The 26,396-nt window shown below is 45.2% G+C and overlaps 1 protein-coding gene across 1 annotated transcript in view; it reads left to right on the forward strand.

The window, feature by feature from the left end:
* LOC115192390 (sec1 family domain-containing protein 2-like) overlaps window positions 1-26,396 on the forward strand; it is a 156,399-nt gene that overhangs the window by 127,268 nt on the left and 2,735 nt on the right. The window contains exons 6-8 of the mRNA XM_029750830.1: window positions 12,850-12,995; window positions 20,160-20,294; window positions 25,733-25,852. Of these exons, the coding sequence (XP_029606690.1) occupies window positions 12,850-12,995; window positions 20,160-20,294; window positions 25,733-25,852 (401 nt within the window). The remainder of the gene's footprint in view (window positions 1-12,849; window positions 12,996-20,159; window positions 20,295-25,732; window positions 25,853-26,396) is intronic.

The following is a 26,396-nucleotide window of genomic DNA, read 5'->3' on the forward strand; positions in this document are numbered from 1 at the left end:
GACCCCAGAAGAAGTGTGTGAGACAGGGTCATTGGGCTAGCTATGTGTCATGGGTTTCCTGTGCCAATACATTTTCATCAAATGAGCAGTTGCGTAAGTACAATAATCTAATAAGAAAATGTGTAAAAGAATAACTTACTGTTTGCCCAAACCATGGCTTATTAAGGTTAGTACATACGGAGGTAATACTGGGATTCATGATATTCACACTCTAAAGCTCTGTCACAATATTCCTGTCAAAACATGTAAGTGTTACAATATCCCAATTCATAACTGCTATTTTCCTATGTAAAAAAAAATCAATCACACTCTAAATAAAAAAATATAATGTATGAACAATATTTCAGTTCATAACAATTTTCCAATGGTTTAGAAAAATAGCTCTGTCATGACGTTTGTATATAAACAACTACACATTCTTTGGGACTATTAGTGTATTAGTGTTGTACTGTTAGGCGTTTACTGTGCTGCTGGAGCGATGAGCGAAAGCATTTCTCTGCACCTGCTTTAACATCTGTGTACACGACAAATAAACATTGATTGAATTTTTTGGGTTTTGACATCGTATTGTATCTGACATTGTATCATTTCAACTGCTCTCTCCATACTTAATGTACTCCTTCACCGTGCTTCTTCTCTCATTGGCCACTGCTCACACCGCCCAACAGCTCCACGTACAGCTCCGACCAACTCTGACTTCGAGTGACCACAATTTAATGGCTAAGTTTACTCTAGATTCTGACCTCAGACCCCACCACTACTGTCCCTCTGTGTCTCAGCAGGTCTGACTGTAGAGCAGCAACACATAGCGTCTGGCTGATGAAGAGATGCTGTCCACTGGACCATACATTACCTTGTTACCATGGGGATGACAGGGTAGACCGGATGCCTGGTTGTTCCATGGGACATGACTAACACCTAGCTTTACAGAGAGAAGTAATATTCATGACGTGTTAGAAGAAGCCCATTTCCTTACCCCTCACCACTTCCTTACCCCTCACCTACTCATATTGTATTGCCCTACTCCTATGCTGTATACTCTTCCTTCTGCACACTTTGTCAGTGGGATTCCTGAAGACAGGAATGGGATGCAGGAGCCAGGCCGGAGCTCCCAGTACCCAGCCAGCATTCCACAGGGGATTAAGTGGGAAGACTTATATAAGCTCTGACGGTTCCTCATCTCCAGGGTTCCATATCCCCAGGAATCTGTGTTTCGGTTTCTCTTCCTTTGAAGAAGCAAAAGCACCTCCTCTCCTCTTTTCTCATACCAAAATAGAATTTCGGTCAGGTTACAAAACCATCCCCAAGTTATTTATAGTTGGTTCCACTGTCTGTTCTCCACATTCCAGTGAGAATTCTGGAACGATTACTCTTCTATTCTGTGGTTGGATCTCTGGGGTAGTGTTTGAGAGGTTATTAAAGAGACAAACGGTGTACTCCTTTTTTTGGGAGTTTTTTTGTGTTTTTTACCCCCTTTTTGATCTTGTCTTGTCGCTGCAACTCCCCAATGGGCGGAGGAGGCGAAGGTCGAATCATGTGTCCTTCGAAACCAAACCGCACTTCTTAACCCGGAAGCCAGCCGCACCAATGTGTCGGAGGAAACACCGTTCAACTGACGACAGAGGTCAGCCTGCAGGCGCCCAGCTTGCCACAAGGAGTCGCTAGAGCGCGATGAGCCAAGTAAAGCACCCCTGGCCAAACCCTCCGCTAACCGGAACGACACTGGGCCAATTGTGCGCCGATCACGGCCGGTTGTGATACAGCCCGGGTCTGTAGTGACGCCTCTAGCACTGCGATGGGAGGCCCACAAACTGTGTACTCTAATTCAATATTCTCTAGTGGAGTGGATCCTGAAAGAAGAGCTGTGTGCTGGTGATGAGTAATAAGTTATAGACCGGAATGTCTTTTGTTCTTTCTCACATTCTTTCTAGAAGGACAGTTTATGCCTATAATTCACTAGTTAGAGCTGAGAGACTGTGTGTGCGTATGTATCTATGCCTTTAAAGCTTCCAGTCAGCGTGTAGCAACAGGGCAGAGTATTTTATTGGTTATTTCTCCTTCTTTGTCTCTCCTGCTCCTCTATTTCTGGCACACTATTTGGTGGTTAGCTGGTAGGTTAGATGCACCTCTGCACGTCACCTATTATGCACATCTCGCTGAGTTCAGGTACTCAGCATCGCCTCCCAGTTCCTACTGCTCTATTAGACCTCATTAAGAATGTTCCAGAAATCCTACATCGGCCACTTCCTGTCACACTGCCTGTGCATGTTCTCACTGATCTACTTAACACAAACTATTACATTATCTCACTCGCACTCTCCCTCCCTCTTTTTCTCTCTTCCTCTCCTCTCCTCTCTCTCTCTGAGTAGCAGGGTTCATTGTGATACTAGAGGTCAGGGGAAACATCACGTTAGTTGTGAATTGATAATGGATCTGGTAAATGGGCCTAAAAGCTCTCTATTAGCTCTCTATTTCTGTTGTACCACAGAAACCTGTTACTGCACTCGCGAGGCCATTACAGGCACGGGGCTATTGCAGGGACAAACAGTCCTAAACCATATACACACACTATGCATTTGTAGTAATACGAGAAGACACATTCATGCACAAATCCCAATCGTTTCCCATTTTAAGTATTTAGGAATATTTAAAATGGCCATCAGTTTTCACACCCCTTGATTTTTTTTTTCTCCACATTTTGTTGCGTTACAGCCTGATTTTAAAATTGATTGAATTGAGATTGTGTGTCACTGGCCTACAGACAATACCCCATAATGTCAAAGTGGAATTATGTTTTTAAACATTTTTACAAATTAATAAAAAATGAAAAGCTGCAATGTCTTTACTCAATAACGATTCAAACCTTTTGTTAAGGCAATCCTAAATAAGTTCAGGAGTAAAAATGTGCTTAACAAGTCACATATAATAAGTTGCATGGACTCTCTGGACTGTGTGCAATAATAGTGTTTAACAACGACTACCTCATCTCTGTACCCAACACATACAATTATCTGTAAGGTCTCTCAGTCAAGCAGTACATTTCAAACAAAGATTCAACCACAAAGACCAGAGAGGTTTTCTAATGCCTCGCAAAGAAGGGAACCTATTAGTAGATGAGTAACATTTTTTAAAAAGCAGACATTGAATATATCTTTGAGCATGGTGAAGTTATTAATTACACTTTTCATGGTGTATCAATAAACCCAGTCACTACAAAGATACAGGTGTCCTTCCTAATTCAGTTGCCGGACAGGGTACTCTATGGTGTTTTAGGTCAGGGCGTGACCAGGGGTTTCTAGGTATTATTTTCTATCTTGGTGTGTGTGTGTATGGTTCCCAATTAGAGGCAGCTGATAATCGTTGCCTCTAATTGGGGATCATACTTAGTGTGTCCTTTTTCCCAACTGCGATGTGGAATATTGTTTTGTAGTATTGCCTACAGTGAGGGAAAAAAGTATTTGACCCCCTCTGCAAAACATGACTTAGTACTTGGTGGCAAAACCCTTGTTGGCAATCACAGAGGTCAGACATTTCTTGTAGTTGGCCACCAGGTTTGCACACATCTCAGGAGGGATTTTGTCCCACTCCTCTTTCCAGATCTTCTCCAAGTCATTAAGGTTTTGAGGCTGACGTTTGACAACTCGAACCTTCAGCTCCCTCCACAGATTTTCTATGGGATTAAGGTCTGGAGACTAGCTAGGCAACTCCAGGACCTTAATGTGCTTCTTTTTGAGCCACTCCTTTGTTGCCTTGGCCGTGTGTTTTGGGTCATTGTCATGCTGGAATACCCACACACGACCCATTTTCAATGCCCTGGCTGAGGGAAGGAGGTTCTCACCCAGGATTTGACGGTACATGGCCCCCGTCCATCGTCCCTTTGATGCGGTGAAGTTGTCCTGTCCCCTTAGCAGAAAAACACCCCCAAAGCATAATGTTTCCACCTCCATGTTTGACGGTGGGGATGGTGTTCTTGGGGTCATAGGCAGCATTCCTCCTCCTCCAAACACGGCGAGTTGAGTTGATGCCAAAGAGCTCCATTTTGGTCTCATCTGACCACAACACTTTCACCCAGTTGTCCTCTGAGTCATTCAGATGTTCATTGGCAGACTTCAGACGGGCATGTATATGTGCTTTCTTGAGCAGGGGGACCTTGCGGGCGCTGCAAGATTTCAGTCCTTCACGGCGTAGTGTGTTACCAATTGTTTTCTTGGTGACTATGGTCCCAGCTGCCTTGAGATCATTGACAAGATCCTCCCGTGTAGTTCTGGGCTGATTCCTCACTGTTCTCATGATCATTGCAACTCCACGAAGTGAGATCTTGCATGGAGCCCCAGGCCGAGGGAGATTGTCAGTTCTTTTGTGTTTCTTCCATTTGCGAATAATCGCACCAACTGTTGTCACCTTCTCACCAAGCTGCTTGGCAATGGTCTTGTAGCCCATTCCAGCCTTGTGTAGGTCTACAATCTTGTCCCTGACATCCTTGGAGAGCTTTTTGGTCTTGGCCATGGTGGAGAGTTTGGAATCTGATTGATTGATTGCTTCTGTGGACAGGTCTTTTATACAGGTAACAAGCTGAGACACTGCCTTTAAGAGTGTGCTCCTAATCTCAGCTCGTTACCTGTATAAAAGACACCTGGGAGCCAGAAATCTTTCTGATTGAGAGGGGGTCAAATACTTATTTCCCTCATTAAAATGCAAATCAATTTATAACATTTTTGACATGCGTTTTTCTTGATTTCTTTGTTGTTATTCTGTCTCTCACTGTTCAAATAAACCTACCATTAAAATTATAGACTGATCATTTCTTTGTCAGTGGGCAAACGTACAAAATCAGCAGGGGATCAAATACTTTTTTCCCCTCACGGCTGAATTTCTGTAGTTCAATGCTTCCATTGTCTCCTCCTTCTGCCTATTGGAATAAAATCCATAGTGCGGTTTCAAACTGTATCTGGCAAGGTAAGCGATCTCGGAGAAAATGAAAAAACGTACAAAGAAGGAAAGACACAGGAGGACTATTCGTAGCTAACTTTAAATTGTATTTCCAGCCACTAGCAGTTCGTCCCATCCTAAATGGGTTTAGACGTGATTCTTCCACCCCTGGCTGAGTATAGAGAGAATGGTGTTGCCTGTTGCCCTGAAAGACGTGGTCTCTACTGATATATCCCTTCAACAATGTAAATTACGCGTTGCTCCTATTATTGCTCACGCAATCTTTATTTGGTGCAAAATTGACAAATGTAACTGGGATTTAAAATGACATGCCCATACTCCCAATATTTCACAATAATGCCTTGCGATTTGGAGGGTGGCCTTTTGCATCCCCCCAATGGTCCAAATGGGGAATCCCTAACCTTGCCCATATCATGGACAGTAATGTTTTGAGAAAATTCTAAGATTTGAAAGACGCATACACATCACCGGGCAACTCCTTTTTTTATATTTACAAGCAGCTATGCTGGCCCATCCAATGATGGGATTTATAAATAAATCATCTGGGTTCCCGAAGGACGGATCTCTATAATATATATTTTTTTACACTTTTGGAAAGCTCATATTCTGAACTAGCCGTTATAAAAGTATGGCCAACAGATCTAAGAGAATCTGAACAACCTTTTAAGAGGAACAGACTGTATTTAACACCAAGGAAACGTTTTAGGATTAAATTGGCCCCAACTACCAACTGTTCACTGTGTCCCCTAAATCAGGTAGGCACTTTCCTTCATATGACGTGGGCGTGCCCTGCAGTTAAATGCTTCTGGGAAAAAGTTACAAAATTCATCAGAGACAATTACTGCTGGCAGGCAGCACTGCCACGGAAAATATGTTGGCTCTTAGATGGCAATCACTTCACTCTCTCCCAATTCGCCAGTGGATACAGTTACTTTTAGAAGGTATAACTTTATAATTATCGACAGTCAGAATGAATGGCGCAAGTCAAGAAACAATTGAGGCCTGGACAAATATACTTGAATATACTTGTTTATTTGTATGCGTTTTTTCTTTTTTACAATCTATAAAGCCCAAACGTACAAACAAAATATATACTGTATACAGTATAGAACATTTTTACTGGGAATCAAAATGGCATGCCTTTTGCACCTCCCCAATGGTCCAAATGTGTAATCCGAACCCTTACCGATATCATGGACAGTAATGGTTTGAGAACATCATGTTTTGCACACTGAGTGGTTCTAAATTAACAGTTGTTTAGTAGTTTGAAAATGCTCTTTCCATGACATAGACTAACCAGGTGAATCTAGGTGAAATCTATGATCCCTTATTGATGTCACTTGTTAAATCCAATTCAATCAGTGTAGATGAAAGGGAGGAGACATGTCGTGGGGATGGGGTGGGTGGTTGGGTGGATACATGTTGGGGGAATGGGGTGGGAGGTTGGATGGAGACATGTTGTGGGTTGTTGGATGGAGACATGTTGTGGGGATGGGGTGGGTGGTTGGATGGAGACATGTTGGGGGAATGGGGTGGGGGGTGGTTGGATGGATGGAGACATGTTGGGGGAATGGGGTGGGAGGTGGGTGGTTGGATGGATGGAGACATGTTGGGGGAATGGGGTGGGAGGTTGGATGGAGACATGTTGGGGGATGGGGTGGGTTGTTGGATGGGTGGAGACATGTTGGGGGACTGGGGTGGGTGATTGGATGGATGGAGACATGCTGGGGGATGGGGTGGGTGGTGGGTTGTTGGATGATGGAGACATGTTGGGGGATGGGGTGTGTGGATGGATGGATGGATGGATGGAGACATGTTGGGGGAATGGAGTGGGAAGTGGGTGGTTGGATGGATGGAGACATATTGGGGGAATGGGGTGGGAGGTTGGATGGAGACATGTTGGGGGATGGGGTGGGTTGTTGGATGGGTGGAGACATGTTGGGGGAATGGGGTGGGTGATTGGATGGATGGAGACATGCTGGGGGATGGGGTGTGTGGATGGATGGATGGATGGAGACATGTTGGGGATGTGGTGGGTGGTTGGATGGAGACATGGTGGGGGAATGGAGTGGGTGGTAGGATGGAGACATGTTGGGGGAATGGGGTGGGTGGTTGGATGGAGACATGTTGGGGGAATGGGGTGGGAGGTGGGTGGTTGGATGGATGGAGACGTTGGGGGAACGGAATGGGAGGTGGGTGGTTGGATGGATGGAGACATGTTGGGGGAATGGGGTGGGAGGTGGGATGGAGACATGTCGGGGGAATGGGGTGGGAGGTAGGATGGAGACATGTTGGGGGAATGGGGTGGGTGGTTGAATGGAGACATGTCGGGGGAATGGGGTGGGTGGTTGGATGGATGGAGACGTTGGGGGAACGGAGTGGGAGGTGGGTGGTTGGATGGATGGAGACATGTTGGGGGAATGGGGTGGGAGGTGGGATGGAGACATGTCGGGGGAATGGGGTGGGAGGTAGGATGGAGACATGTTGGGGGAATGGGGTGGGTGGTTGAATGGAGACATGTCGGGGGAATGGGGTGGGAGGTTGGATGGAGACATGTTGGGGGAATGGGGTGGGAGGTTGGATGGAGACATGTTGTGGGGATGGAGTGGGTGGTTGGATGGATGGAGACATGTTGGGGGAACGGAGTGGGAGGTGGGTGGTTGGATGGATGGAGACATGTTGGGGGAATGGGGTGGGAGGTTGGATGGAGACATGTTGGGGGATGGGGTGGGTTGTTGGATGGGTGGAGACATGTTGGGGGAATGGGGTGGGTGATTGGATGGATGGAGACATGCTGGGGGATGGGGTGGGTGGTGGGTTGTTGGATGATGGAGACATGTTGGGGGATGGGGTGTGTGGATGGATGGATGGATGGATGGATGGATGGATGGATGGATGGAGACATGTTGGGGGAATGGGGTGGGAGGTTGGATGGAGACATGTTGTGGGGATGGAGTGGGTGGTTGGATGGATGGAGACATGTTGGGGGAACAGAGTGGGAGGTGGGTGGTTGGATGGATGGAGACATGTTGGGGGAATGGGGTGGGAGGTTGGATGGAGACATGTTGGGGGAATGGGGTGGGAGGTTGGATGGAGACATGTTGGGGGAATGGGGTGGGAGGTTGGATGGAGACATGTTGTGGGGATGGGGTGGGTGGTTGGATGGATGGAGACATGTTGGAGGAATGGGGTGGGAGGTGGGTGGTTGGATGGATGGATGGATGGATGGATGGAGACATGCTGGGGGATGGGGTGGGTGGTAGGTTGTTGGATGATAGAGACATGTTGGGGGATGGGGTGTGTGGATGGATGGATGGAGACATGTTGGGGATGGGTTGGGTGGTTGGATGGAGACATGTTGGGGGAATGGGGTGTGTGGTTGGATGGAGACATGTTGCGGGAATGGGGTGGGAGGTTGGATGGAGACATGTTGGGGGAATGGGGTGGGAGGTTGGATGGAGACATGTTTTGGGGATGGGGTGGGTGGTTGGATGGAGACATGTTGGGGGAATGGGGTGGGAGGTTGGATGGAGACATGTTGTGGGGATGGGGTGGGTGGTTGGATGGAGACATGTTGGGGGAATGGGGTGCGAGGTTGGATGGAGACATGTTGTGGGGATGGGGTGGGTGGTTGGATGGAGATATGTTGGGGGAATGGGGTGGGAGGTTAGATGGAGACATGTTGGGGGAATGGGGTGGGAGGTTAGATGGAGACATGTTGTGGGGATGGGGTGGGTGGTTGGATGGAGACATGTTGGGGGAATGGGGTGGGAGGTTGGATGGAGACATGTTGTGGGGATGGGGTGGGTGGTTGGATGGAGACATGTTGGGGGAATGGGGTGGGAGGTTGGATGGAGACATGTTGGGGGAATGGGGTGGGAGGTTGGATGGAGACATGTTGTGGGGATGGGGTGGGTGGTTGGATGGAGACATGTTGGGGGAATGGGGTGGGAGGTTGGATGGAGACATGTTGGGGGAATGTGGTGGGAGGGATGATGGAGACATGTTGTGGGGATGGGGTGGGTGGTTGGATGGAGACATGTTGGGGGAATGGGGTGCGAGGTTGGATGGAGACATGTTGGGGGAATGGGGTGGGAGGTTGGATGGAGACATGTTGTGGGGATGGGGTGGGTGGTTGGATGGAGACATGTTGGGGGAATGGGGTGGGAGGTTGGATGGAGACATGTTGGGGGAATGGGGTGGGAGGTTGGATGGAGACATGTTGTGGGGATGGGGTGGGTGGTTGGATGGAGACATGTTGGGGGAATGGGGTGCGAGGTTGGATGGAGACATGTTGTGGGGATGGAATGGGTGGTTGGATGGAGACATGTTGGGGGAATGGGGTGCGAGGTTGGATGGAGACATGTTGTGGGGATGGGGTGGGTGGTTGGATGGAGACATGTTGGGGGAATGGGGTGGGTGGTTGGATGGAGACATGTTGGGGGAATGGGGTGCGAGGTTGGATGGATGGAGACATGTTGGGGGAATGGGGTGGGTGGTTGGATGGAGACATGTTGGGGGAATGGGGTGGGTGGTTGGATGGAGACATGTTGGGGGAATGGGGTGCGAGGTTGGATGGATGGAGACATGTTGGGGGAATGGGGTGGGTGGTTGGATGGAGACATGTTGGGGGAATGGGGTGGGTGGTTGGATGGAGACATGTTGGGGGAATGGGGTGCGAGGTTGGGGGTGGAAGCTCACTACTTTTCTTCTTTTCTTTACCTGCTACATTTATTGTTACTTTCTGGCTCTGTGGCATGATCACGGTGATCAATGCTTTGTGTTTGTGTACTTTATATGAATTTTTGTATTGTGCCTGTAGCCCCCCCTCCCCAACAAGAAAACTACAAAATTAATAAAGATTTGGTCACAAAAAAAATACATTCATAAAAAATACACTTTCATATGCATGATTATGCATGCATAAGTAACACAGAATTGTACAAACACACACACACACACACACACACTAATGTTAGTGCTTAGTTTTGGGGTAGATCTGTCCCAGAGTTACCTGAGCGGCAGACAGCATAGCGTTCTGCCACGAACATTTCATTCCACCTAGCTGTTGTCAGAGAAGCAGCACCTGGGCCGGGTTGGGCTGCTTGGTGCCGTGGCTTGTGCTCCGTGGCAGTGGCATGATCAACATCTCAACCACAGACTGTGTCCTGTCCTGGCAGAGCCAGCAGCCAGCTCCAGCTCCAGACCTGCAGCACTGTGTGCTTTGGCAACCAGTCAACCAGCCCTCTCACGCTCCACACACGCTCCCTCCTCCCTCTCTCTCTCAAGCTCTACATCCTCCCTCAACCCCCATCACAGTACCCTCACGATATACATGCTGACACCCTCACTATAGCAGAATGACATGGCTATGATGCATCCCCCTAGGGTTGTCAGTGTGAGTTTATCTGAACTGTGAGTCAGGCGTTCTAACCGTCAATGTAGCTGGTTTGCATAAGTTGGGGGGAGTTTATACTCGCTTGCTCGCACGCACGCACACACACACACACACACACACTTTTTAAGTAGCTTTGCAAGATGCCTCTCCTGTGCAAGCCGTCTTACATCCATGTTCTTGTTTTGGAAAGATAAAGCCCACATCTGACCCTCTTTCTCTTCACACTGCTGTCCATCTGATAGGAGAGCAGGGCTGTTTTCCTATGAGCTAACCCAGCCGGCTGATGGGGAAGTGAAAGCCACAGAGCGAGACGCTTTACATTCCAATAGCCAGCAACTGCTATCAACACACCCGCCAGGGCTAAATATGACATCAGCTCTATTTGGAGGAGAAGGACCTAACAATAACCATTATACAATACAGATGAAATCCTGACAGTCCTGGCAGTGAGTCAGGTCACCCTGTGTACATTATCTCTCTGTGTTGATGTTGGAGTGCATGTGAACATATCCCACTCTCCAAAATAGATTTGACCAAAATACAACTGGCCTGCGCTATTGACTTCAATTACAGATCCTACAGACTTCAGAGGGCGTTATGGGCGAAATGATCCCAATGTTAAAGTCGGTTTATTTATACATGGGCATAAACTCCAGTTCAGTTTTGTTTGGCGAGCTTGAACCAAAGAGATTTCTTCTAGAATAAGTTTTATGAATATTTAATGGCGAATGGAGATTTTTTGCCTGTAGACACACTTGCACATAAACGGGGACACGCACACACACAATGTACTTATGTGCTTTCCCCAAAGAGGGAAGGGGATCTTAAATGTAGTTATGTAAGGTTAAAGTAAGTGCTTTCCTTTTGTTTCATGGTTTGATAGAAAACCCAGTCAGAGCCTAGCTGTCTGGACAATCTTATCTAGCAAGAAAACAGGCAGCTCACTTAACCCTCGAAAGTTGTGCAATCTGCATTAAGAAAAACAACAGAATGGCTTGGACTGGTCTTCTCCAGATCACTGCAATGTACTGTTTTTAGCCAATTATCTTGTTCTGTACATTGGGTTTATATTGGTTTGCTCTGAGCTCACAGGAAGTCAATTCACAGGGTTAATATGTTGGTCAGTAGTTGTCTTCCTGTTGAGGGAAGAAACAGAAGCTTCGAGCCCTGGACTCAGAGAATGATGGGACAGTAGTAGAAAAGTATTCCTTTGATATGGAGGCTTTGTTGGGCTGAACTCTGACCTCTAGGCTAGTAGTCTACATACGGTGCATTTGGGAAGTATTCAGACCCCTTGACTTTTTCAAAATGTTGTTACGTTACAGCCTTATTCTAAAATGTATAAAAATTTAATAAAAATCTCAACAATCTAAACACAATACCCCATAATGACAAAGAAAAAATGTTTTTGTTTTTTTAACTGGTTTTTGCTTTATCATTATGGAGTATTGTGTGTAGATTGATGAGGGAGAAACATTTTTTGAATCTACTTTAGAACAAAGGTTGTAACATAACAAAATGTGGAAAAAGTCAAGGGGTCTGAATACTTTCCAAATGCACTGTATATAACTGTTCCATTAGGATGATCTTATGTAAGTGTACTGTTTGGCAGTAGACCTGATGCTGTCGTCTGCAGTATGTAGCAGTATTCATCCCAGGTGTTTGTCTCTCTGAGCAGAGCGGGGCTGTCTTCCTCATTTGGTTTCATGTTTGCTTTTATATGTATTTTCTGTCTTAATACCACTAATCTTCTCATTAACCAATGGCAACCACATTCCATAGGGCTGCAGGTAGCCTACAGTTTAAGAGCATTGGGCCAGTAACTGAAAGATTACTGGTTCGCATCCCCAAGCCAACTAGGTGAAAAATCTGTCGAGCAAGGTATTTAACCCTAATTGCTCCTGTTAGTCGCTCTGGATACGAGCGTCTGCTAAAAGACTAAAATGTTCATGTAAAATTCCTTAGCAGGGGGAGAGAGAGGGACGCAGGTGCCAACGTTACCTACCCCTGCCCACCTAGCCAATGGCACCCTTTTGAAATGGGGCCACAGGGGGCTCCTGAGTCCCGCAGCAGTCTAAGGCACTGCATCTCAGTGCTAGAGTCATCACTACAGACCCTGGTTCTATTCCAGGCTGTATCACAACCTGCCATGATTGGGAGTCCCATAGGGCGGCGCACAATTGGCCCAGCGTCGTCTGGGCTAGGGCCTGGCCGGCGTAGGCCGTCATTGTAAATAAGAATTTGTTCTTAACTGACTTGCCCCGTTAAATAAAGGTTAAGTAAAAATAAATAAACATGAGGTTCTCTGTGGTAAATAAAAGGCCTCTTGTACTCCTCCTCCTGGCTTTACTGCAGTAATCTAGTTCATTCATTAGAAACTAGAAAACGTGTTCTGTTTCTGTCCATCTCTGAGAGACATGCTTGATGACTATAATTCTGCATGAGAGTGTAAACTCTCTCTCTATCTCTCCCCCTCCCTCCCTCCCTCCCTCCCTCCCTAGGGTGTGGTAGTCCTGAGGAGCTGACAATGGAGAGGGCCCATACAGCAGTGGAGGGGGTGTTTGAGACCCTCAAAGAGTTGAGCCATGCCCGAGACCACCTCAAACAGTTCACCTCCGTCTACACAGCCAGCGATGGAGTACACCAGGTCAGTCAGTCTTACAACAACCCACACCTCAACAACGCCATCGGTGTCGGCGGTCGCCCTCGCAGTCTAGGATTACATCAGACAGGCGTTGTGTGTTCAGAGGTGACTGTGGAACCCAGTCCCTCACTAACACACCTCATACGCCTCCACAGCATCCTCCAGAACATATTACTGTTGTATTTTCTACTATTGAGTTTCTGTCCACAATGTACAGCATGTGGGGCTATCTCCATTTGTCTATTCAGCTGTTCAACTATTCATTCATTTTCTGCCCATACATACATCACAGGAGGCTGGTGACACCTTAGTTGGGGAGGATGGACTCGTGGTAATGGCCGGAGCTGAATTCGTGGATTGGTACCAAATACATCAAACACATGGTTTCCATGTGTTTGAAGTGATTCCATTTGCATCGTTCTGGCCATTATTATGAGCCGTCCTCCCCTCAGTAGCCTCCTGTGACACCGATATAGTACGTATCTCCACAGTCCTAAGACAATTATTCTCCCTTTTCTCCTGCCCCCATTTTACACACACCCTTGTGGGAAATCACATTGCCGTCAGTCCATTAATTTACCTGGAGCCACCTCTGGTAAATTGCGTCAGAGCCACAGCCTTCTGAATGAGTCTTTCGCATCAGTGCACATTGTCCTTGTATCTCTGTATCTTATGGAACACACAAACCGTCTTCCTCCGCTTCTGGGTGAGTTATTGTGTGTTTGGAGGAGGCAGCCACACACACACTGTACCTGTGAATGACATATTCCATTCCAATATGCTTTTAATACCTCTGACAGTACCTTCACACTTTATTTGGGAATTGTCTTGATTTTACACTCACAAAGAGTTATATATTATAATGTTTCATTCAGGTTATTGAAAATTCCAACCCCCATCTGGTATTCGCATTCTAGGTCTCTGTGTTCTGCTGGCACCAAACAGTGCCGAAGCAAGGAGGGAGAGAGGCATTTTATCATGTGTTTTTTTCTTTCTTTCAGACACTTTAGAGTCGTGTTCTTTTCCTCAGCGCAGAAGAACACGATGTCAAGTCTAACCACTGCCAGTGCTCAGGTTTCTCAGTACATCGGCTTGAGTACCTGCCTGCATACACTCATATTCTCTCACACTGTGCCCCACTGAAGAACACACACACTCACACTCACGCTGGAGACAAAGGGCACATTGACCTAGACGGAGACAGATTTATGTGCTGAAGTAGGGACCTACATGTTGTACAAAATGACACGTAGTAATAATACTTCAGTAGCTGAGTCAGAATTACTCTTCTTCCTAAGTTATGGCACATTTTATAATAGGTCTCTGCTGCTCTGTTCCTGTTTGTCAATCTCTCTGACTCTGTCAGGCGCACTAAAGGAGTGTGACGTGTTTTAAACGGTATTTTGGGGGCCGGGGGCCTTTGGAGGCAGGCTGGGAACATTGCGTGACTTTGGGCTGACAGAAATGTCTTCTTGCACAGAACACATTGTCACCTAAGTTTTTTTTTTGTACTAAAGAGTGCATCATGTAGGCCGACGTAATTATTTCATAAATATGTTGCGTAAGTCGTCATCTGAACAAAAAAAATCTGTCTAATGAATCAGTACGGTATGTGATTCCCATTGTAACATGCACACACTGGCGTTTAATTATTCTGCACACATTCTGTCACGTGTGTCAATACGTATTAGCTTTACTGAATAGAGCAGGAATTATATGACTCTCATAACTGAACATCAAAGTGTGCACATAAAAACACACACACACACCCCTATATAACTACTGCTGTGCACACCTTGTCTATTCATATACTGTCCATACTGTCTATACACTGTCTATATATACGTGTGTGTGTGTGTGTGTGTGTGTGTGTGTGTGTGTGTGTGTGTGTGTGTGTGTGTGTGTGTGTGTGTGTGTGTGTGTGTGTGTGTGTGTGTGTGTGTATATATACACACATATGTATGTATGTATGTGTGTATATATATATGTATATTATATATGTGTGTGTATGTATATTTTATATATATATGTGTGTGTGTGTGTGTATGTGTATATATATATATATATATATATATTTCTTTATATATATATTTCTTTATATGTGTATATATATTTCTTTATATGTGTATATATATTTCTTTATATGTGTATATATACAGTGGGGGGGAAAGTATTTGATCCCCTGCTGATTTTGTACGTTTGCCCACTGACAGAAATGATCAGTCGATAATTTTAATAGTAGGTTTATTTGAACAGTGAGAGACAGAATAACAAAAAAATCCAGAAAAACGCATATCAAAAATGTTATAAAATGATTTGCATTTTAATGAGGGAAATAAGTATTTGACCCCTCTGCAAAACATGACTTAGTACTTGGTGGCAAAACCCTTGTTGGCAATCACGGAGGTCAGACGTTTCTTGTAGTTGGCCACCATGTTTGCACACGTCTCAGGAGGGATTTTGTCCCAATCCTCTTTGCAGATCTTCTCCAAGTCATTAAGGTTTCGAGGCTGACGTTTGGCAACTCGAACCTTCAGCTCCCTCCACAGATTTTCTATGGGATTAAGGTCTGGAGACTGGCTAGGCCACTCCAGGACCTTAATGTGCTTCTTCTTGAGCCACTCCTTTGTTGCCTTGGCCGTGTGTTTTGGGTCATTGTCATGCTGGAATACCCATCCACGACCCATTTTCAATGCCCGGGCTGTGGGAAGGAGGTTCTCACCCAAGATTTGATGGTACATGGCCCCGTCCATCGTCCCTTTGATGCGGTGAAGTTGTCCTGTCCCCTTAGCAGAAACCCCCCCCCCAAAGCATAATGTTTCCACCTCCATGTTTGACGGTGGAGATGGTGTTCTTGGGGTCATAGGCAGCATTCTTCCTCCTCCAAACACGGCGAGTTGAGTTGATGTCAAAGAGCTCCATTTTGGTCTCATCTGACCACAACACTTTCACCAGTTGTCCTCTAAGTCATTCAGATGTTCATTGGCAGACTTCAGACGGGCCTGTATATGTATTCTTGAGCAGGGGAGCCTTGCGGGCGCTGCAGGATTTCAGTCCTTCACGGCGTAGTGTGTTACCAATTGTTTTCTTGGTGACTATGGTCCCAGCTGCCTTGAGATCATTGACAAGATCCTCCCGTGTAGTTCTGGGCTGATTCCTCACCGTTCTCATGATCATTGCAACTCCACGAGGTGAGATCTTGCATGGAGCCCCAGGCCGAGGGAGATTGACAGTTCTTTTGTGTTTCTTCCATTTGCGAATAATCGCACCAAATGTTGTCACCTTCTCACCAAGCTGCTTGGCGATGGTCTTGTAGCCCATTCCAGCCTTGTGTAGGTCTACAATCTTGTCCCTGACATCCTTGGAGAGCTCTTTGGTCTTGGCCATGGTGGAGAGTTTGGAATCTGATTGATTGATTGCTTCTGTGGACAGGTGTCTTTTATACAGGTAACAAGCTGAGACACTGCCTTTAAGAGTGTGCTCCTAATCTCAGCTCGTTACCTGTATAAAAGACACCTGGGAGCCAGAAATCTTTCTGATTGAAAGCGGGTCAAATACTTATTTCCCTCATTAAAATGCAAATCAATTTCTAACATTTTTGACATGGGTTTTTCTGGATATTTTTGTTGTTATTCAGTCTCTCACTGTTCAAATAAACCTACCATTAAAATTATAGACTGATCCTTTCTTTGTCAGTGGGCAAACGTACAAAATCAGCAGGGGATAAAATACTTTTTTCCCCCACTGTGTGTGTGTGTGTATATATATATATATATATATATATATATATATATATATATATATATATATATATATATTTCTTTATATTTACAGATGTTTCACTAGATTAGCCCAGAGGGAGGTAAAAGGTTAGCATATGACTGGGATGGACGGCTTGAAGAGGACACATCAGTGATTTCATTACCGCTATCTTGTCCATCTCAAGGTAGAGGAGTGGGGAAGTAAAAAGGGAAACTAAATTGACCGCAACAGGGAGATAATTCCAAGAAGACCTATCAATTTAGTCTATCTGCACGGGCACACACACACACACACACACACACACACGCGCACAACTCCCTTCTGAGAAGCGTAGAGAGGATATTGGTTTTGGTTTGAAGGTTGCAGTGGCATTGCTCGTCTCATATGCAATGATATTTTTCTTCCATTGCTATAGTAACCACTCTCCCTGAGGAGTCTCACAAGACTCGTATTAATCCGGGGGCTAAACGAAGGTCCGTCTATTCGTCAGGAAGCGCTCAGCAAAATGACAACGTGGGACTCCGGATCCTAGATCTACGTTTAGTAGGCTGATTCGGCCTGAATTTAAAACAATACAAATACATGGCACATCGTTGCTCATATCAACTAATAAAACCAAATCGTTCTAAACTTCATTATACGGTTGTTGATGGTGTGGATGATCTGTTTATCCTCCTCTTTAGTACAGAGAGTTCCAGGGGGAATGAATATATATTATAAACAGGGAAATTCAATTCAAATGTCATGGGAGGCTGGAGTGATGGGATGACTGAAGCTGAAGGTATTAAAGAACTGTTTTTGTCTTGTTGGTGGATGGGGAGACGAATGAATTGGTTTGTTTGTTTCATTTGAACGCGTAGGCCAATGTCTGTCTGTCTGTCTGTCTGTCTGTAAGTCATGTGTTTCCTCCCAGGTTGGTTTGTGTGTTCTCACTGAGCTGACCTCTAGTTATGTGGGGAAGTTGAAGCGCTCGATGTTGGTTTTTAAAAGACCAACATATAACAAGGTCAGTCTCCCAGCAGCCATGCCTAATATGGCTGAGCGGGCTGTCAGTCACGTTGGAGAGCCACTTCATTAGATAGATGGCAGGGCTGATGGTGTGAGGCTGATTAATCGGTATGAACTTTTGACAGGTGTGAGGAGGCCATGTCTGAGGGGCAGAAGGGGGTGTGTACCTGAGTATTACTGCGTCATACCTGAGTCAAGCAGAGGAGGATGGAGCCCTTTGTTCTGTGTTGATACTGGATTGATGTGTTTGTAGTTGTGTTTGTGTGCATACGTGTGTGCAGACCCTTACCAAAAGTAGATAACCTACCTTTTCTGAAAGCCCTGCTATTCAGAGTGTTCTCATAAAGCCCTGCTATTCAGAGTATTCTCATAAAGCCCTGCTATTCAGAGTATTCTCATAAAGCTCTGCTATTCAGAGTATTCTCATAAAGCCCTGCTATTCAGAGTATTCTCATAAAGCCCTGCTATTCAGACTATTCTCATAAAGCCCTGCTATTCAGAGTATTCTCATAAAGCCCTGCTATTCAGAGTATTCTCATAAAGCCCTGCTATTCAGAGTATTCTCATAAAGCTCTGCCACACTTTGGGGCTTCATTGTTCACTTGGGGAACTTCTCTCACATAAAAACTCCATCTTGAATCCTTGGTCTGGTTATCTTGTAATCTAAAAATGGGCAGCTTTATAGGCCTCGGTAGCTGGGCAGATTAAACCTTCATTCAATTCATTCCGCTCTTTCTTCCTTGCACTCTCTCTCCCTTTCTCTCTTTCTCACTCATTCGCTCTTTTTTGTTTTTCCTCTCTCTTGTGTGTGTTTCTCTGAAAGCGATATTCTTGAGTATTGTGTTTATCAGGTGCAATATAGGGCTCAACACACACCACGCCAAGAGAGACACCACAGCACTGCATAAAGAGAGACCTAAGACGACAACATAGCATGACGATAACTGTATTCATGTAGGTCTTTTCATAGTGCCCTCTCCTTCACTCCCAGCACTTTGGGGTTGAACTTTTAAACTGAAATTCAGTAGCGTGTTGAAGGGATAGAGTGCTCTTAGTGTGATAGAATAAATGTAGAATAAATATATCTCTCGAAGGGCTATTAAATGAAGAAAGTCGAAGTCTTCCTCTCCGAGTCGGGTTGATGTGTGTGTGTGTGTGTGTGTGTGTGTGTGTGTGTGTGTGTGTGTGTGTGTTAGAAGGGCAGTGATGCCGTGTGCAGCTTGGGAAATGTACACCTCCTGGGTGTGTATCTGTAGGGGCATGTTGTTCGACCAGGGTTAACCGGAATGCCCTGCCTGTAGCAGTTGGGTGTTTTGGTGGAGCAGGTTAGGTCACGTCGCTCTGACTATTTAGCCATATTCACCTAGCGAATAGCCTAACAACCTGCCTGGCTGACAAGCCCGGCTGCGCAATCAGTGTATGAGCCTCACAACACTCAACACAGTGTACTAATCAACAAGGTTATTCCAGACCAAAATCATCAGCACACACACACACACACACACACACACACACACAAACACTTGTCTTTAGCAACACCCACCACAACACACTGGCTCATAACTGAAGACAAGTTATTTTCATCCCGAGCAACAATGACCCTTTCATAAACAACTCAATACCATCATCTCATCTGCATGGACCATCCTAAATTCAATGAGAGGCCTGCCTTAAAGAGGTGAGGGGTTTATAAATCTCCTTCATAGTTAATCTCATCACAGCGTCTCACGCCCAATGATGTGCATAAACCCTGGATGGCTGACAGGGGGTGCTGTATTGAAGCCGCCGTGCAACCATCTTGGTTCTCCTTCATAGTATATTCTATTACATACACCTTAATTAATTATTTTAAATTAAGTTCAACTGTTTTTTACTAATATTACTGTCCCCACCTCAACAAAGAAATACAAAAATACACTTGATTTTGTCCTTGAAACATTTTATTGAAATACTGTAGAATTCCCTTCATTCCTATGGAGGACCGCTCCTTCTGGGGAGTACCAATATGGCGGCCGGTGGCTTCAAATCTTCTAATTGGCCAATACGTAGCATTAGCAATCCAGGGTTTATATATACTGTACATCATTGGTCACACCACTGATGAGGGTTCTTCACGCACAAACCCTCTTTCTTTATTCTAACAACCCAGACAGACACAACTCACAGATACCTAACTAGCACAAAGACCTAATACACAGTACCACTCAATTTACAACCATATAACAGTCCCTGTGCTATATATCGCTCCCCATCCACTTTGTTGTCAATATGTCATAACTCACAAGGAAAAAGCAACAGGACTGGGAACAGGCTTTTAATCGCCAGCCGCTAACTAGTGATGTATGTGTACTGTGTTTTGACTGGCCCTGTTCTTCTGTGTTCCTGTGTGTTCTCCAGGCGACGTACCGTCCGTTCCTCAGACAGGTTCTAGAGGAGATCTTCCACCCAGACAGACCTGAGTGTCCCGACATAGAACACATGTCTGGAGGCCTCACCGACCTGCTCAAGACTGGCTTCAGTATGTTCATGAAGGTGAGAGACTGAACCAACACACATATATATATACACACACACAGAAGAGACACACACACGTGAGAGGTCTAGTTATGAAAGGGTCATATTTGGCTGAGATGTGTTGGATATGGAGATTGGGCCAGAGGTTTATGTAGATTTGGCACAGGGGATATGGAGATTTGGGCTTGTGGGTAAGGTATACAGTGAGGGGAAAAAAGTATTTGATCCCCTGCTGATTTTGTACATTTGCTCACTAACAAAGAAATTATCAGTCTATAATTTTAATGGTAGGTTTATTTGAACAGTGAGAGACAGAATACCAACAAAAAAATCCAGAAAAACGCATGTCAAAAATGTTATAAATTGATTTGCATTTTAATGAGGGAAATAAGTATTTGACCACCTCTCAATCAGAAAGATTTCTGGCTCCCAGGTGTCTTGTATAAAAGACACCTGTCCACAGAAGCAATCAATCAATCAGATTCCAAACTCTCCACCATGGCCAAGACCAAAGAGCTCTCCAAGGATGTCAGGGACAAGATTGTAGACCTACACAAGGCTGGAATGGGCTACAAGACCATCGCCAAGCAGCTTGGTGAGAAGGTGACAACAGTTGGTGCGATTATTCGCAAATGGAAGAAACACAAAAGAACTGTCAATCTCCCTCGGCCTGGGGCTCCATGCAAGATCTCACCTCGTGGAGTTGCAATGATCATGAGAACAGTGAGGAATCAGCCCAGAACTACACGGGAGGATCTTGTCAATGATCTCAAGGCAGCTGGGACCATAGTCACCAAGAAAACAATTGGTAACACACTGCGCCGTGAAGGACTGAAATCCTGCAGCGCCCGCAAGGTCCCCCTGCTCAAAAAAGCACATATACATGCCCGTCTGAAGTTTGCCAATGAACATCCGAATGATTCAGAGGACAACTGGTGAAAGTGTTGTGGTCAGATGAAACCAAAACGGAGCTCTTTGGCATCAACTCAACTCGCCGTGTTTGGAGGAGGAGGAATGCTGCCTATGACCCCAAGAACACCATCCCCACCGTCAAACATGGAGGTGGAAACATTATGCTTTGGGGGTGTTTTTCTGCTTAGGGGACAGGACAAGTTCACCACATCAAAGGGACGATGGACGGGGGCCATGTACCGTCAAATCTTGGGTGAGAACCTCCTTCCCTCAGCCAGGGCATTGAAAATGGGTCGTGGATGGGTATTCCAGCATGACAATGACCCAAAACACATGGCCAAGGCAACAAAGGAGTGGCTCAAGAAGAAACACGTTAAGGTCCTGGAGTGGCCTAGCCAGTCTCCAGACCTTAAATCCCATAGAAAATCTGTGGAGGGAGCTGAAGGTTTGAGTTGCCAAACGTCAGCCTCGAAACCTTAATGACTTAGAGAAGATCTGCAAAGAGGAGTGGGACAAAATCCCTCCTGAGATGTGTTCAAACCTGGTGGCCAACTACAAGAAACGTCAGACCTCTGTGATTGCCATCAAGGGTTTTGCCACCAAGTACTAAGTCATGTTTTGCAGAGGGGTCAAATACTTATTTCCCTCATTAAAATGCAAATCAATTTATAACATTTTTAACATGCGTTTTTCTGGATTTTTTTGTTGTTATTCTGTCTCTCACTGTTCAAATAAACCTACCATTAAAATTATAGACTGATTATTTCTTTGTCAGTGGGCAAACGTACAGAATCAGCAGGGGATCAAATACTTTTTCCCTCACTGTATACACTACAGACTCCTTTCAGCAGTCTGACTCCCACATCTGGTATTAGTTAGACTGGTGACTGGCCTGCATAGAGAATTAGACTGGTTGTGTAACATTGCCTAGTTTCACAGAAATGAAGACCCAAACAGACAGCCATCCAAGAAAGTCCATACCATCAAAGTAACGTTCTCTGTACCATACAATCTCTATAGTCATCCTATACACACCCTCCATACAGTAAAACATTGATATTAAACTCACTGACCATGCCATAAACTACTTTTCTATAAGACCTCTGTACCGTTACAGTATATGCTTTAACCATAAAACACATGCAGTGTACACCCTCTAGTCTGGAGAGAACATAATGTTATTTCACTGTCTACCTTACCGTTAAGAGGAGACTTCTCAGAAGACTGTGTGCATGTGCTGCGTGTTTGATCGCGGCGTTTTTGTGATGTCTTGTTTAGACAGACTGTGAGTCGTACAGACTCCCTGGCTCCTTCTTAGCGCCCCGCCGCTGTAAACCTCAGGCCACTCTGATTCAGTCTGCCGGAGACAATGAGGACGTGTCTGTCAGCAGCACGCTTTTAACTCACACGAACAGGGAGTATGTGTTAATGTGTTTGAGTGAGTGTATGGAGAAGTGTTATATTTTGTCTTCGCAGTAGTTAGTGTGGCTGGCTTCAGCAGCCGCACTTTAAATAATGTACAACTTATTTCGGACTTTTTATCAACTACTTTTCCACTCAACAAATTAAAAAAATGCAGTTTTGATCACTTTCCCCAACAACTTGGACAAAAACGTGGAGATGAAATCTTAGTCTGTTTCCCTGCTACTCAAATCTGAAATCAGAACAGAAATAACTTCTACCAATCAAGACGTACAGCTGTTTTAGTAACTGCATCAACTACTTTTTCTCTCAACTTTTTGAAGCAACTACCATTTCACCACTTTCCCAACAACGTGGACAAAAACATAGGGCATATGAACTCTTAATCAACTTCTCTGCTTTTCGAATCTGAAATCAGAACAGAGGATCTGAACCAATCAAGAAGTACAGCTGTTTTAGTAACCGCATCCACTACTTTCATTAAGCTTAGTTCCCGCTGTTGAATGAACTGTCATGGAACCTCCCGAAATGTCTACATTTAAAACATTTACATTTACATTTTAGTCATTTAGCAGACGCTCTTATCCAGAGCGACTTTCATACATTTTGTACCATAGAGAACAAACGGTGTCCAGACGAGACATCAACTTTTTCTGAGCCCGGTGAAATCACGCATCAATGTCATTATTATGGATACATTCAAGTCAATGGCAATAGGAGGAAAAAAAAGCTAAAACAAACGAAAATGTAGCTAATGTACAAGGTGCAATATTTGACGTGACTGTGTTAGCTGAAGTTGGCAACATCAACGCCACGTGTGTTATTTCATAGTTTTGATGTCTTCACTATTATTCTACAATGTAAAAAAAAATAAAGAAAATCCCTTATGTGACTAGGTGTGTCCAAACTTTTGACTTGTACTGGATATGTGACCAATAAAATGTGATTTGATTTCAATTTAATCGAGCATCTGACCAATTCCGCAAGACTAGTTCTGGTTTAACCAAGATTACTTATTGCTTAATTATAGCACTGGGGGAGCACATTCTAAGAATGAGACAATCAGTAAACATTGTGACTTTTGACACAAATCGGCTACTTTGACCACTTTCCCAACAAGTTATACAAAAACGTAGAGGGTATGAAATCTAAGTCTACTTCTCTGCTATTCAAATCTGAAATCAGGGAGAAAATGGGGTAATACCACCCTGGGCCATACCACCCTGAACACGCCTGATCTCGGTAGCTAAGCAGGGTCAGGCCTGGTTAGTACTTGGATGGAGGTCCACCTGGTAATATCAAGTGCTGTAAGCAAAAAAATATATAGATATTTAAAAATATATATTTAATCTGAAATCAGAACAGAAATATCTTCTACCAATCAAAGATGGTACAAAATGTAAAGCATGACTGGTTCGCTTGTGTTTATTTGTTTTGGGGGGTTTTGTAACTCAGTCGGGGTCTCAACTTACAATTGAGAGTTAGAATAGTAGAATACACAAGGTGCAAATTTGGTTGTTCATCAGCGGTTTTTCTCATGAACAGTGAATGTATCCGTATTCACTCAATTAACCATGTCAGCTAACTATTTTTTGATTTGTGAGTTAGTCTAGCCAGTTATCTAAACTTTGAAGTAATCATGGCTGAATACCGACGGGCACGTGCCCAGGGGCCCTGACCTCCAGTGGGCCCCCATTGATGAAAATAGTCACTCTCACTCAGATATCATTAACATGTGTAGAATTGTAGGAAATGAGCTTTAAAACTGCAAAAACATCTCTTCCCCATGGCAAAATGAGTAGAATTTCATGAAATGTGGGGGGGTACACACATACCCAGGTACACACCCCCTTGGGAGGGCCAACCAAATCCCGCTTAGGACCCCCAAAAAGGCTAGAACCAGCCCTGAAAACAAACTTATTCAACTACCATGAAAATACTTTTAAACAAGCAAGTCACACAAGTTTACTTCATGTAAAATTACATTTCTAATTTGGTTGATAGTATGTTCACTTCCCTTTCCTTCTCTTCCCTTTCTCTTCTTATCCCCCCCCCCCTCATACCTCTTTAAGGATGCACATGTAGATGCTGTGTTTTTGTCTGTTGTTCTGTGTGTGCTGGTATAGCTAATACACAAATGCATGCACCCGCATACAAAGACTCATACAAATGCGAAATACAAAATGAACACAAAGACCCATACCCATCTGACCTACAACATTGCACACACATGTTCAGTCTCACATCCACACAAATATTTAAACGTAAACACACACACACTCATATATACACGCTACCTACTCTGAGACACATGTTGAGCCAGCCCAGGCAAACAGCCCTGATGCACATGTCAGGCCATGCAGGACCAGTCCCGCCCCCCTGCAGCTTTGATTGCACGGTTATTATTCGAAGACTGCAGATGTGGCCTTGACGCCACTTCCCAGCCAATGGAGCACAGCCATTGTCCATAGGCCAACCAATCACACACAGCACGCTCACCAGACCCTCTGACTCACACTCATGTACAAATCCGTGTGTGTCTGGAATGAGTGTTGTTTAAAGCCTTCGACTGAATAGTGCATTCTGACCACTGCGTTGGGCAGTGACTCAGACCAGAGAGAGGAGAGACTGAAGGACAGAAGGGGAGGCCCACTGGGCACAGACCTCACTTTAATGTCTCGTTTTGATTTACATTTGGTTGAGTTGTCAACTATCGTGAATGAAATCAACAAAAAATGGCCATGTCATTTGGTCTAGGTAAAACGTTAGGTAAAGAAAAGACGAAATGCCCTCCTTACGTTGATAGCTTTTAGCAAATCCCATGAGTTTTCCACTTTGACTCATCACATAGAAATTACGTGGAAAAAAACTTTGATTAAACCAGTTTTTGCCAGGGGGTAGTGACATATAGAGAGACAGAGAGAGTGGGTGAGTCAGTTTATGCTGAACTGTAATCTGGCTCCACAGATCAGAGTTTGTCTTCAGAGTCTTTATGTCTTCAGAGTTTCAGCTCACCAACCATAACATAACCTTCAATTATGTTATGGTTAGCTTGTTCCGTTCAAATTACATGAGCTAATTCTGTCGTGTTCTTTTTATCCCAATCCCTAACCCCTCTCTAGGTGAGCCGGCCACACCCCAGTGACCACGGCCTGCTCTTTCTCTTCCTGGTGGGAGGAATCACTCCCTCTGAGCTCCGCCTGATCCGCGAGGTAGTCACCGCCCACAAGCCGGGCACACAGGTGAGAGACCCCGGCCTGCTGCTCTTAATTTATCTGGGAGAGCTTGAGTCGAACAAACAACACAGAGAGGGAGGGACTGGAGAGAGAGAGAGGGAGGGAGGGGTTGGAGAGAAAGAGGGAGGGGTTGGAGAGAAAGAGGGAGGGGTTGGAGAGAAAGAGGGAGGGGTTGGAGAGAGAGAGAGAGAGGGGGAGGGAGGGGTTGAAGAGAGAGAGGGAGGGAGGGGTTGGAGAGAAAGAGGGAGGGGTTTGAGAGAGAGAGAGAGAGGGGGAGAGAGAGGGGTTGGAGAGAGAGAGAGGGAGGGTTAGAGAGAGAGAGAGAGAGGGAGGGGTTGGAGAGAGGGAGGGAGGGGTTGGAGAGAGGGAGGGAGGGGTTGGAGAGAGGGAGGGAGGGAGGGGGGAATTGGAGAGAGGGGGGAGGGGTTGGAGAGAGAGAGAGAGGGAGGGAGGGGTTGAAGAGAATGAGAGGGAGGGGTGGAGAGAGGGAGGGAGGGGGGATTGGAGAGAGGGGGGGAGGGGTTGGAGGAAGGGATTGGAGAGAGAGAGG

This window comes from Salmo trutta, chromosome 4 (genome assembly GCF_901001165.1).
Source record: "Salmo trutta chromosome 4, fSalTru1.1, whole genome shotgun sequence".
NCBI lineage: Eukaryota > Metazoa > Chordata > Actinopteri > Salmoniformes > Salmonidae > Salmo > Salmo trutta.